The sequence below is a fragment of the Cyanistes caeruleus genome, chromosome 4 (assembly GCF_971803275.1).
Source record: "Cyanistes caeruleus chromosome 4, bCyaCae1.hap1.1, whole genome shotgun sequence".
NCBI classification, from domain to species: domain Eukaryota; kingdom Metazoa; phylum Chordata; class Aves; order Passeriformes; family Paridae; genus Cyanistes; species Cyanistes caeruleus.
This window is the reverse complement of record NC_141704.1, coordinates 29123220-29136022: the sequence shown is the minus strand read 5'-3', so window position 1 is coordinate 29136022 and position 12803 is coordinate 29123220. Positions and strand designations below refer to the sequence as shown.

General features: G+C 45.7%; 1 protein-coding gene across 1 annotated transcript; it reads left to right on the top strand.

Moving 5' to 3' along the window:
• The first annotated feature begins 3890 nt into the window (after positions 1-3890).
• On the top strand, positions 3891-11604 carry CKAP4 (cytoskeleton associated protein 4). Its single transcript, XM_086887204.1, has 2 exons — positions 3891-4338; positions 8572-11604. Exons 1-2 carry the CDS (start codon positions 3997-3999, stop codon positions 9901-9903), a joined length of 1674 nt encoding a protein of 557 aa, XP_086743330.1. The 5' UTR covers positions 3891-3996; the 3' UTR covers positions 9904-11604.
• The last annotated feature ends 1199 nt before the right edge of the window (positions 11605-12803 follow it).

Genomic DNA, 12803 nt, shown 5'->3' with positions numbered 1-12803 from the left:
GACTGGTAGCTGTGGAAACCTGTGCTGCTCAGTGGCCTAGCTTGCACAGGGAGGGAAAGGGGTCAGCCTCACCAAGTAAAGTAGCTTCTAAATACTGGTATGAAAGATAACTTCAGGGGGAAGAATACCTCAGGGTTGCCACCTAAATCATGGAGTAAGGATGGGATTCCAGAAAGGGATGGCTTTAAAACAATTTTTTTTCCCCCAGTTATAGCAGTGTCCATCTCTAATAAGCACACCAGCTGTTTCGGAGCCCATTCTTAAGTGAATAGCTTGCTCTATCTATCTATCTATCTATCTATCTATTTATCTATCTATCATCTATCTATCTATCTATCTATCTATCTATCTATCTATCTATCTACCATATCAGAGATGTACATCTGTATGTATAGCTGAGGCACCAAGGACATGCTTTGGGATTTTGGTCCAAAAGCCAAGAATAAGACACCTTCTTCACCTTCTTTGTGGTATCAATTCTTTCTGATCCAGAGGCACTGAAGATGTAGGCCACTATATGGATCTTGAAGTAGATTACTTACTAGAGAGATCTTCTCCCCAGAGAAATGCTGCTCATTTCTCATTTTCTGGTGTCCCCAATGTCAGCCAGAGAAATAATTGTACAGCCTTTGCATTTGTTCTGCTCAATTAACAAGATCAATGTCCTTGTGTCCTATAAAGCACATGCATGTATGTCCTGGATTTGGCAGGGATAGAGTTAATTTTCTTCCTAGTAGCTTCCAAGTGGTTGTATTTTGGATTTGGTTTGAAAACAGTGTTGATAACACTTGGATACTTTAGGTGCCTACACTGGGTCAAGGCCTTTTCTGCCTCTCACCCCACCTCAGCAGCCAGAAGGAGGGTGCACAAGAAGTTGGGAGAGGACACAGCCAGGACAGCTGACCGCACTGACCCAAGGGATATTCCATACCATATGGCATCGTGGACACCAATAAAACTGTGGAAAGGTTGGCACAGGGACACAGCCTGGGGACTGACTGGCCACCAGTCAGTTGCTGGTGAGAAATTGTTTTCATTTGCATCACTTGTCTTTATTGACTTTTATTTGCCTCTTTGTTATTTTCATTTTTATTACAATTTAATATTATTTAAATTTTTTTTTCAATTATTAAACTTCTTTTATCTCAACCCACAAGTTTTCTCACTTTTACCCTTCTGATTCTCTCCCTCATCCCACTGGGGACATGTGGGGTGAGAGAGAGCAACTGTGGTGCTTATTTCCTGGATGGAGTTAAACCACAATAAAGGTACACATTTGGAATTTTGACTAGTGTCTCTAATTGACTTTAACTCTTGGCCTTTCACTACAGAAGCACTGTTAATTGAAATGAGTTTGTGCTCACTCCATTGCAGCAAGTTGGCTCATAACCTTCCTTACTGTTACCAGTAAAACTGTCAAAGACAGTAAAGCCTTCAATTAGTGCTCTGCTTTATCCAGCAAGCAGCAAGGCAGTTGCGGAATGGATAGGATGTGCAGCTGCATTTGGCCCCACAGGTCAGAAATGTCCCGGTATGTGGCTAACCCATGGTTAGCGTGGGAGGAGAGGGAAAGGGCAAGGCACGCTATAGTTTATGCCAGGGCCCATGACAACTCAGTTGAGAACATAAAGTCACAAGACATTTTTCCCTAATCCTAATAACTGAGCCAGGCAGACTGGCTTTAGTGCTAGCAGATGGATGTTAAGACTCTGGGTTGACTGAGATCATCAGGCCCAGATTTGATAATAGGCTCAAGGTCAAGACAGAAAGACTACAAGGCAGGTGTAAGGATGCTTTCTCAGCTTGTTCTTCTGTGGAGTTTCCTGTATTCCAAGGGGAAATAAGTCTTGTGAGAGGCAAACAGGGTTGCTGCTTCTCCCCACTGAAGTATTTGTCTTCAAATTCACACAAAGGCAAAGCAGGACATTGACACTTCTGAGAGAAAATGATACATCAGTAGCTTCCCCAACACACCAGTCTGCATTGCCCAGCAACTTTACCACCTCAGCAAATTCCTAATTAGTCCCCTCAGCACTACTAGCTGGTCTTACTGTACAAAGGAAATAGAGTTTGACCCACCAGTGTCAAATACAAACAAACAGTGTCAAACAAAAAGCTATTTGTAGAATGGTATTCTTGGTCAGAAATATCTTGAATTGGTTCCACGGTGAGAAATACCTTTAGGTAGTACATTGCTAACATTTTCCTTGTCAGTACCAAGCGAGAGAAGGAGAAATAGTGACAGTTACCTTACTGCCTTACGCCCTGAAACAGATTTACATCCCTTGATACTTAACATTGATGATCCTCTTGATTATTCTCTCTGGTGAAGTCCATATGGCTCAGTTCTTATAGTAAACTCTGAAATAAACAGCTTCAGAGCTAAAATCCTGGGTCTTAGGGTACTGCTACAAATCCTAGCCTTTCTAGGCCCTTCCTAAATAGAAACCTGATATCCCCTTCTCACAAAGTGTGAGGCTGTGGCTAGATGCTCACAGTGGAAACTGCTGTTGTAGCTTTCCCAGGGCCCTTTGTTTGCTGCTGAAGATTTCTACTCTCATTGTATTGAGGAAAACAGATTATTCTGCGAGTTCCTCCTCTGCTTTAGTGCAAGCCCCTTCATACCATCTTCAGCCACCTCTGGGATATATTTAAGACAACCTCCTGACCTCCTGTGCAAGCTCTCTGTTACTTGTTAGGGTCAGTAAGTTCTGTTGTGGTGCCCATAACCTGCAGTCACTCCAACATCTTCTCAGGTCTGTGCGTTTGATAGAATTGTGCTAACAAAATGCCTGAGACAATTCACTATAAATTCTCCTCTTATCACCTATTCTAGTAGTTACTAGAACATCATGTATAGACTTAACAGTGCAGTTCATCCTAAGCCTTGGCAGAGGTGGAACTGCATTTGACAGGCTGACATCAGAGGCTGTGATCCTGCTGACTTTACGATTCACTGTTTCTATGTAATACTCAACATAAAATTTATTTTTTATGTATATATATTTGTAAAGGAAGAATATGCTGTAATCAAAGGAAAGACAAAAAGACAAGGTCTTCCAAGACAAAATTTCTTGCTGTAATCAAATAGAGAAACAGATACATTCAGGGCCTCAATCTCCAGCTGGAGCCCGCGGCACAGGGGAAGGAAGGCCTCCACAGCCTTTCCTTTCCCGTCTTGTGCCAGCTCCGTGGGGAAGATGAAGGCAGCAGGCTCATGTCGGCATGGCGAGGCAAAGAAGCGTGCTCGGAGCGGAAAGGCTCTGTGGGCACACTCGGTGCCGAGCTCCTGGCCTCTCCATCTGGGACAAAGCCGCCAGCGACCTGAGAGGGGCCTGCCTGGGGCGCTCCTGCCAGCCAGGGCAGCAGCTGCCGGCTCCCCAGGGACCAGCCCGATGCCAAGTCTCTGCTCTGCAGGCACTAGAAATGGGTTGGGGAGAGGGGTTGCGGATGGAGAAAATAACTTTCTCTCCATGCCTTTCTCTCACTCATTCCGGAGCTTGCTGCAGCTATTCCAGTCTAAATCACAACCAAGCAAAACAGAAGGTGCGTGAGGCAGAATCCAGAAACAACCAAAACTTTACGCGCGGGGCCAAAAACCGGCAAAAGGACTCGTCTGGATTGTCCGACGCCCGGCGCCGGAGGCTGGAGAGCGCTCCCCGCTCCGAGACCCCCACACAGGGTCGGGACAAGGTCTCTAATCGCGGAGCTGGGCCGACGCTTCCTCCCCTCCCCTCCCCGCCCCGCCCGCCGCTTCCCGGTCCCATCGCTCCCCTGGGGATGGGGCAGGGCCCTGCGCGCCACGTCTGCCCCCCGGCAGGGACGCGGCCCATCCCCGTGTGCGTGGCGGCTCCCCGGGGCGGGCGCCGGGGCGGGGCGGGGAGCGTGGCGCGGCCCGGGCCGGCGCCTCCGCCTTCCCTCCATCCTCTCTGTGTCTCTTTCCTTCGCCTACTCCCGCTGCTCCCGCTCTGCGTACGGCGGCGGCGGCGTCCCGCCATGTCGGCCGCCAAGCACCGGGGCACTAAGGGGGGCAGCCCGCCCGCCGCCAACGAGAAGGGCGCGCAGCCCGGCGGCGCCGAGGAGCTGCCGGTAAAGAAGCCGGCGGCGGCGGGGCACGGCCGGGGCGGCAGGGCCGGCGGGGGGGGCCGCTCCGGCGCCGGCCCCCGCCGTAGCTGGGCGATGCTGCTGAGCGCCGCGGTGGTGCTGGGCGCCGCGCTGCCCGCCGGCTGGTACATGCTGCAGCTGCGGGAGGAGGTCGGGCGGAGCGCCCGGGAGGTGGAGGCCTCGGGCCGGCAGCGGCAGGAGCTGGCCGCCACCCTGGACACCGTGGTGCAGAAGGTAGCGCGGGGCCGGACGGGCTGGGGACCGTCGGGGCGCTCGGTGCTGCTCGGCGGGCCGGGGGGCAGCAGCCGCCCGTGCAGGGGGGCGGCCGCGGGGGTTCGCCCCTTAAATAAGGAGCTGTGCAGCTCTCGGGTGGCCTGGCTTGCGGAAAAGCGAACGCGTCCCGTTGGCTTCCCCTCCTCTTCCGCGCTCCCTCAAAGATGCTTCCATGGCATTATAGGGGCGGATGGAGGCAGGGCGGCGGTATTCCCCGTGCCTGCAAACGTGGCCCCAGAGCTGCGAGAAATCCCTGGCAGGCAGCGCAGAGCTGGGCGGGACGGGGCGGGCCGGGACCCCGCGGCGGCGGCCGCAGCCCCCAGCTGGCTTTTCCAGGGCCTGTGCCTGAAGCCATTTTATGGGAAGCGCTGCGTTCCGTGTCGGCAGCGGCGCGGAGCTGCCGTTCCGAAGGAGCTGCTGCCCCTGGTTCTGCATCTTCAAATCGCTTAACCTAGCGGGGCGAACGAGCCGCTCGTCGCTGCCTGAGTAGGCAGGTGTGCACGCCAAGGGACATGGGGTGGCAGCGCCGTCGGAATGGGGCAGGATCCTGCCACAGCGTCCCCACGCTCTAGAAAACAAAACCCATGTGAGCTTCGGCGAACAGCAGAGCCTGTGCCAGAAACACTGCTGCAGTACCCTGCCTCCCACGTTCCTGCCGCAGTCTCTGGCCAAGGGAGTGAGGCTCGCAGTGTCCAAGGCAGCGTCTAAGATAGTCCAGGATCATGGAGAAACTGTGAAGTTGCTGGTACAGGATGTGGCTCAAATGAAATTAAATAAATGCTCATTTCTCTCTTTTTTTTTTTTTTTTTTTTTCCACTCTGACCCTTATTAGCCTCCCAGCTATAGTTTTACAAATAGCAGTATCCGCTTGGATACGTCCTAGGGTGCCTGAAACCTTTAAAAATGGCATCTGTGATGGCATATCATCAACATACAATTAAACGTTTCCCAGGAGTAGGTTAATTGGTTGGAAGACAGTATGTAAAGTTATGAGTGAGTCAGATCAAAGAGAAGGAAATTCTTGTCTCAGCTTGACTGCTTTCTGCATGGCAAACCATTCAGATTCCCTGTATTCCCTGCGAGCTTGGGCCTGGGCTGGCAGTGGGGGACAGGCACTGGCAGAGATCTCCTGGCTGTTCAGTGGTGCTTCCAGAAACACAGTGGCCTGAACATGTGGAGATTATATTGTCACTCTTGGTGTTTCCTGTCCCATACAACAAGGAGGAAAAGGAAAATTCATGTCAGTGAGGGAGAACAGTTATAAACTTCAGGGCTATAGGGCTGTGTCTGAAGCTAATTTTAAATCCTGAGGGCTTTACTCACTGATGACAGGACAGTGATTTGAACTAGCAAAGGTTGTTGCTTTTTACTGGGTTTTAAGCCATTTTTGTAGACTGCTTGTAAGAAGGAAGAAATTACAATGGCAAGATGTAAAACTACAGTACATGAGTATAGAACTCAGATGTACATGGAATGTATAAGCCCTTCTAATCAAAGGATGGAGACAATTTACTGCCTCCCATCTCCATGTCATTGCAGAAAATCAGAAGTATGTGTTACGTATTCTAGGAGAGGAGTATATAACAGAAGTTTATAAATAATTGGTTTCAAAGACAACTGAAACTTACTTGCCTGTGACAGCAGATGGCTGTTAAAGGTGGGGGAAAGATCACAGGGTTTCGATGTAACCCTTGGAAATTTCAGTTGCTGTGGTTTGGTGGCACAGAAAGGTACTCGAGGGAGAGGAGAGCAGGCTGTATTTCATTGCTTTACAAAGGTGCAGGATCCTGTGCTGTACTCTTAGAGTGCCATCAGCAGAGGCTGCTGTGTTGCTTTGCCCTTTGGCTGACTGCAGAGAGCTTCTGTCAGGAGTAAGCATTATATAAACCCATCTGCTTTACACATCGAAGAGAAAGGAAATGATGTGGAGGTTTAGTCTTTTACATAGCACCGTTCTCAGAGAGGCCAAGGTCATTTGTGCAAGGGTATTGCTTTGAGTCTTGGTGGCTTTTAGTTAGGACAAATCAGATTAGAAGCTGGTATAATTTGAAGACCCCTGTCCATTTTATTATATCAGAGCTCTCTGATCTTCAAGTGGCTGGCCCAGATGGGGAATAGCTTCAACTTACACCATGAACATTGCCTGAATGCAGTGGAGTGAGGTGGGATCCATCTCTATGAGTCATACAGTTGCAGAAGCTCAGCCCTCTGGAGAGTTGTGGCTATTTCTGATTGCTTAGACTAAAAAGATAGTTACTTGCAAATATGAATTTGGTGGTTTGGTTGAAATGTGTCACTGTAAAAAGAGGGGGAGGAGAATTTTCCTGTGTTATCCTGTTAGATTTCTGACCTCCATTTATAGTGATACAGAAAAAGCTCTCTGCTCTCTGTGGAAATAATCAGAATGAATGACAGCTAAGATGTAATGAAAATGAGGTTGGTAAGTCAGTCTAATGACGGGTGCCCAGCTGCAATGTGTATGGCAGTATTACCTTCTCCACCCCTTCCCCTTAGGTCATTTCTAATTTCCTATGGGAGCTCTAGAGAATACAAGTGTAGGGAAAGTAAAGACAGTAGAAACCTTTTTGCTGAAGAGGAAGAAAAGAAGTAATCTTAATGGGCATTCTTCAAACTGCAGGGATCTGTCAAAGCAAGGGCAAGTCTCATGGCCAAACTCTACAATGTGTATACTGTGTATACTTTCAAAACTAAGGAGGATTGGCCAGGGATCTGCAAAAATGCATAGAAATAACTTAATTTCTAATTAGGGTGTCTGTTAGGTATTTTGAAAATAATGCCTAGGTTCAGAGTCAGTCAGGGAACTGCTGAGGCCTGCTTCAGTTGAAAAGAATAAAAAAAAAAGCCAGCTCTGTGTATTTCTTTCTAAAACCATATAAAATATATTTCTTTCTATTTATAGAAAAAACCACCCCTCCAGCTGTGTATCTAATCAGTAAACATGGCAGCCCATGTGGCATGGCTGATTAATGTACCCCTCAGACACAGGGAGTAGTGTGAGGCAAGGCAACGTGCATTACTCAGCACTTGCCATCCTGCCAAAGCCTTGAGGTATTTTCTGTGTGATGGATTCCTCTTGCAGCCAGTGGGAGTTCTTACACTGTTTTACTAAGTTTAAGAAAGTACAACCCACACATGCACAAAAAGATTTCTCCACAGTCTTAAGACTGATGCTCTGCTTGGCCTCAGAATTAAGTAATGCGTGCTTCTCTGGCCTGGATCTTACCTATAAATGTGAGAGTAAATGAACATGACAGCCCCTCACCCCTTGACCTTTTCCCTCTGGCTGCTACTAAAACCAGTTGTAAAGATAGTTTTTGTAATTGGGAGGTTTAATAGCATACCTGATGGAGTGGTAGGAACTTTCTGTTAACCTGAGCTAGATGCAAGGCAGGCCCTTGGCAGCTGCTGTGCTTTTGTTCTCTGTGTGTACATACATGCGCTCTGCTCACTGTGACTGTGTGGGTGTATGCAGGAGTGGGAAAAACAAGCTGCTAACTATTTAGGACATTAAAGACTTCCTAATTTTTTCTAATCTTAAAAAATAGTTAACAAAAAAAACCAATCTCTTGTGTTTCTCTTGGTCCCTAGGAGTAGCAAAATGTCACGATTACTATTTCCATTCCTTGGCCCATCCCAGCTCTCCTCTCCCCCTAATTTTTCCTGTTGCTCTTTGTTGTCTACTGTGAAACTTCTTTTTCATGATCAGGAATTGCTCTTTGGTATTCTTGACTGATAAAATCTAATCCCAGCTTTTCTATATTCAGAAGTTGATGCCAGATATTCTTTTGGTTTGGTTTTTTCCCCCCCTCCCTCCTTTTTCTAAAGACTTGTGGTCGTTAGAACCAGGAATCCTGTAGGGGAGGGATGGTTTGGGGGTCTGCATGCAAACTCTGGAGACCAGGGATCCTTTTTCACTGCCTCAGATTTCCTGGATCACGAGTGGCAGGTCAGTGAGGCCAAGGACCCTTAACAGAAGGTGTAGGTACTACAGAGCTGGAAGGCTCAGGATGCTGGGTCTTTTTTGCCTCCTGTATCTGTATGCCACTGTGTCACTTAAGGTATGGGACATGAAGGATTGCAAGGTAATCGTTTCATCTGGTAACAAGGGCTATAAGGATCTTGGACAAAAAAGGATGAAATAACTGGTATTAACCATGTGTGTTTCTGGCCTAGGTACGTTCTCTTCAAACCACATTTGGAGAATTTGAATCCATGATGAAAATTGTTCAGCAGAAGCAGGAGGTGAGCGAGAAGGCTGTTAAACAAGGGGAGAGTGAAATAAACCGGATCAGTGAAGTGCTTCAGAAGCTGCAAAATGAAATTTTGAAAGACTTGTCTGATGGCATTCATATGGTGAAGGATGCAAGGGAACGAGACTTCACATCTCTGGAAAACACAGTGGAAGAGAGACTAACAGAGCTGACCAAGTCTATAAATGATAACATTGCTGTATTCACTGAAGTCCAGCAAAGGAGCCAAGATGAAATCAATAATATGAAAGCAAAGGTCGGTTCACTAGAACAGGCAGATGTGTATAAACACGAAATTAAGGTGCTAAAAGATGCTTTTGATGAAATGCAAGCATCCATGAAAATGAAAGAAAAGGACATAGAGACCTTGAAGAGTACAATAGACTCCATGGAGTCTGATGTGTACACTGAAGTGAAAGAGTTAGTCAACCTCAAACAAGAACATGAGAAGTTCAAAGAGGCTGCAGACACTGAACACCTTTCATTAAAAGCTTTACAAGAGAAAGTTCTGAGAGCTGAGGGTTCTATTATGCAGCTCCCTAGTGACATTAAAAGACTTGATGAAGATTTACTGCAAGTTAAAGCCAACCTCAACAAATGGGAAGATAATGAACTCTTCAGGAAAGCATTAGAAACCTTTGGGAAGAGCAATGGAGGACTGGAATCTCGATTGAGGCACATAGAAGACAGCCTAGAGTCTCTAGCGTCTGTTGCTGCTCAAAACAGTGAAAAGTTGGAATCTTTCCTTTCTAAGGAGGCAGAGTATGAGAATAAGCTCAATACCCTAGAACAAAGCATTACCACTCTTCAGGGACTCTCAAATACAGACGTAAGTTCAGTCACAGATGCTCTGAAAAATCTTGGTGAAGCACAGACTTCACTGTACAACGACATGGAAAACTTAAGGAGAAGCATCAGTGGCTTGCCATCCTCTGGTGCTCTCCAGGATATCCAGAAACAAATTAGTACTTTGTTGGATCAAGGCAATCATCAGGCAGGTCAAGCACATTCTCAAGGCTACCTTGAAAAATTTTCTTCTATGGAAGGCTCTGTAGATGAACTGAGATCTTCTGTTAGCCAGGTTGATTCTGATTTGAAAATGATAAGAACTGCAGTGGATAGTTTAGTTGCCTATTCGGTGAAAATTGAAAATAATGAGAACAACTTGGAGTCTGTGAAGAGCTCAATAGATGACCTGAGGAATGATCTGGAAAGGTTGTTTGTGAAAGTAGAAAAAATACATGAAAAAGTTTAGGCAGTGGTGCTCCTTGGGCAAATAATGGGTTAAGGAAAATAGCTTTTGTATGCCCCGTTTTTTACTCTTTTTAAAAGCAATTTGATACCTCCAAAGAGAATAAGAATACTTTAATAATAGAGACAGTTCTGCTTATTTCCTTTATTTCATTTCCGTGTAGTGTTTTTGGAGTTTTTGTTGTTTGGATTTTTCTTTCCCTTAAGTTTTGTTTTAAGAAAACACGAGTTTAGTTGAGGGTTGAGTTTCTTAAGGGCTCATCTTCTCTATGAAGTTGTACCACTGTTAAGTGTAGTGGTGTAACGGAGGCACTACAGCCTCATTAGCATGGGCACATATTTTTAATGGCATGAAGGTGTTTCACACTGACACTAGAAATCCACACAGAAGGGAGAAGGGCTACAGCTGTTCTGGTACCCAAAGCATACTGCTGCACTCACCGAGGATTTTACTGGTATATTTAGGTTTAAGAAACAAACTGTCTTAAACTGTTTACTGCAGTGAACTTGAGTGGTGCAAGTGTGGAGCACCTCATCTGTTTCTGCTGTTTGGGACTCAGATGTGTGGTCAGTTTACCAAGGGTCAGCTGAGCTGTAGTGTATTTCTGAGACCTTAATCTGTACCAAGGAACTAACAAGGTCTGAGGTAAGTGGCACTGCCTGGGGCTAAGGCCTAGGAGATTCATTCTTCATGATCACATGCTTCTTTGCCAGCATCTTCAGCTGCTGGTGCAGAAGATCAGTGCTTAGAAGGGACATCTGAAGGACTGGATTAATTTCAAGAGGGTACAGTAACATTTTTGCCATATTTTTAGACTGTTTACATGATTAGGCTGTGTCTTCCTTGGAAAGTGGTCTTTGATAAAGGGTTTTTCTGTAAAAATCATCACAAATTTGAGGAAAGAGAAGGACCAAAATTGTACCTGTTGTGTTCCATGTATAACAAGCATGCTAACAACAGCAATAATACACTCCAAAACACACAAGAGGGAAAATCACCATGAAATCAGCAGAATTGCTTCTATGGCATATACATTTCCAAGTTTTCACACAGCTGACAGTGACCTGAACTCTTGTTACGTATTCAGGACTTGGCACCTGATTCTTGTCACTATTTTTGTCACCAGGTGTCTGGCTGGGGCATTGGTAGCAAAGGAACCTAGGAGAGTGAGGAAAAGGTGTCATAATTCTGTAGATGGTCTTCTAAAAACTGCTTTCTTGTGAAGCTTCTTTGGTTTTCTGTCTTTTTGGAAAGGATTTCTAATATCCCTCCTTTTCGAGTTTACTTTTCAACTTTATCCAAATAATTGGTAAAGAAGTCTGCACACGGATACCTTGGAAATAGGCTGTGGGCATCATGCCCACTTCAGCCTGGACCAGACAGATCCTCAACTGTGTTAGATGAAAAATTCCTAGAAATAGCATCTCCCAGAAATGGGAACAGCACAAGTGAAAAGGAGTTCTCCTAGGTAAATAGGATACTGAACCATATCCAGTGTTGTTCCTGCTGTAAACGGGAAAGATTTGCTGTCAGAGAAAGAGGGAGCCATGGCATTAAGGTAACTGTTGTCACTGTTGGAACTGCACTGTTCTTTGTTGACTTCTCAAGTTCTTGAACAATGTTGTTTAGGTTACTGTGAAATGAACTGTATGGCTTATTTGCAGTATTTTTAATACATAATAAACATTTGGAATATTCTTTGCACCTTTTTTTTGATTGCTGCTTGCTTATTGTTGTATTTCCCAGGGTGTTTCCAGTGGGGTACAGGGAAGGGCTTGGGGAAACACAGCAGATGTGCTGCAGCCCTGTACTTGTTCCCGGCTTCCACGGGGAAATGTCGAGGCACTTTTGCCTGCTGTGGTTACAAACCAAGTCTTGGAAGCAGGGTTTGAGTCACATCAAGGTGTTGCTGTTGACCAGCAGACTGGAGAAGGTGATCATAAAGTGTGAAATACCTGATCTGTGCCATGAGTGAGTTCTGTGCCAGATGCTGCCAGCAAGGCAGTAAGACTTCTTCAGTGCCCAAAGCTCGTAGGACAGAAATAATGTGCAGAAAGAACCTGTGTGATATTTCCACAGTGGCTGCTCCTTTTGATTAGCTTGGAATGCTGGATTGTAAGGCCCATCAACTGATACTATTCTCATGATGGATATCTGCCTTTCAAAAGTTTGGGAAAGGGTAATTTCAGGAGTATGGGCATCATCAGATCTTGGCAATTCTTGAGGCCAAAGTCACAGAAATGAGTCATAACTCTTTAATTAAACTACGCGTGCTTGACAAAGCAGGTGAGCACCCAAGCTCTTCTGTGTAAAGATATTTGAGATAACCTGTTGGCAGCAAGCTGGCTGACGGCATGCAGTGACTTTATAGTAGCTGCATGATGTTGGAACTTGGGCTGTTAAAGCCAGCAGTGCAGCTGGGCTGTATTTGATATCAAAAATTAAACAAAGAATTACTAATTACACTTCCAGTAACTGAATTTTTATGGCAAGCTATTAAAATTATTTATTTCACTAAATGAGAATAATAATTCTCTGTAAATAATAACATGTCTGGAGGCAGGCACAGAGACAAGGATCCCTTGGCAGGCTGGTGGCTCAGCTTTTATGTCTTGTTTGACATTTTCATCCAATAAAAACATTTCCTAATTTCCTCATAAATGCTCACAGACCTAATGCTGCTCTTTACTGTCATTCTTCAACTTTGTAATGAAGCAGTGGAGAAGGTCTTTAGCAAGACAGAGTGTGTTGCCAGTGTTCCTTTATACTACTGGGAGTTCACCAGTAACATGCCGTTAAAGTAACAAATTTCAACATAAATTGTCTTACCTGATTGATGGGGTATCGATCGGGCCTGTTCATTAACTCTTGCTTTCATTTTCGGCTCTCATAAATGGAGAAAC